Source organism: Pundamilia nyererei, unplaced genomic scaffold, assembly GCF_000239375.1.
Source record: "Pundamilia nyererei isolate P.nyererei 1_Seehausen unplaced genomic scaffold, PunNye1.0 scaffold01234, whole genome shotgun sequence".
NCBI lineage: Eukaryota > Metazoa > Chordata > Actinopteri > Cichliformes > Cichlidae > Pundamilia > Pundamilia nyererei.
In genome coordinates this window covers 8,380-9,613 of record NW_005188635.1, presented here as the reverse complement: position 1 = coordinate 9,613, position 1,234 = coordinate 8,380, and the positions used below count along the sequence as shown (strand labels likewise).

Here is a 1,234-nt window from a genome sequence, read left to right as displayed (position 1 = left end):
CTGTGCTAGCATACATGAAGTAACCCGCATCCTGACCTACAATGCAGTTCAAAATTATCTTACATCAGATCTTTAAATCTTAAGTATCAAAAGTATTTATTATTATTGCTGGCAGCTTACTTTTGATGTTAATAATGTTGGAAAACTAGATTTTCCATTTCAAACTGTAATAAAAACTGCAATAAAAAATGGAATATTTGAGACCTTACCTTGACCACTATTTCCACTGGGCAGATTGGTGTGGTCAGAGCTGGGACCACCATAAACACCAGTTACCATTTCCCAGCCATTGCCACTCTTTGAACAGCGGTTCATTTGACACATGGTCCCATTAGTAAAGCCACAGTACATCTTAAAGGCAATGGATGAGCCTGTAGAGATCAATTAAAAGTGCAAGTTTTTTTTTTCAAGGAAGGTTGGAGGGAAAAGGCAAAATTGTCAACTCACAAAACTGTCATCTCAAGTCAGTGAATTGTGTCGGTGTGAGCAATTTTCTACACACATTCAGCACTTTAGGCTTAGTTAATTATTTACAATGAGAAACAGAAAGTTGATCTTTGGAGTACCCATGATATTGCTGAAATTGCAGCCTGACACATAGCAATCCTGGCATGTTGATTTTTGTATGAATTAAACAAATAGAGTGGGATTATTTGCTGATTATAAATTGACCATAGGTGTGAATATGAGCATGGTTGTCTGTTTAAACCATTTTCAAATTATAATTGTGACTTGTTGAACTTTTCTTAAAACAAATAGACTTGATCATTGTGCCAGTTCAAAAAGTGATCATAATAGATATTTTGGAATTCAATAATATATAAATTTATGGCCTCATGAATATAAGTAAAAACCCCAGTAAAGAGCCCTACTAAGTTTAAATGCGCGTAGTAACTCTAAAAACAATATAAAACTATTTACCAATGTAAGTGTGACAAAGAAAATGGCTACTTTCTATTGGTTAAGGGCACAATATATTTTCACGTTGTCCTTAGTAACTTTAACCAGTAATCCCAGAGTATTCCTAAAACTGGATGCTGGTCCCCATAATCTTTGAGCACTTACTGCATTTGTAGAGTAGATTCAGCTCCTGAACATCTCTAGCACTCATTTCCAGTCGTTGACCAATAAGATTCTGGAATTTGGGGTCTTTGGTGATAATTGTAGATCCATTGCCATTGGTGAAATCATCTTTGCCATAGTGCATCACGGACAAATAGTCATATGGGACTCC

At 35.7% G+C, this 1,234-nt stretch overlaps 1 protein-coding gene across 1 annotated transcript; it reads right to left on the bottom strand.

Moving 5' to 3' along the window:
• Positions 1-6: 6 nt before the first annotated feature.
• On the bottom strand, positions 7-1,226 carry LOC102197752 (meprin A subunit beta-like; the record flags this gene model as incomplete). The annotated part of the gene is made up of 3 exons (XM_005755335.1): positions 1,066-1,226; positions 210-371; positions 7-36 (listed from the first exon to the last, which is right to left on the bottom strand). Coding segments are annotated over exons 1-3 (334 nt in total), but the record flags the coding sequence as incomplete, so codon positions are not given.
• Positions 1,227-1,234: the final 8 nt, after the last annotated feature.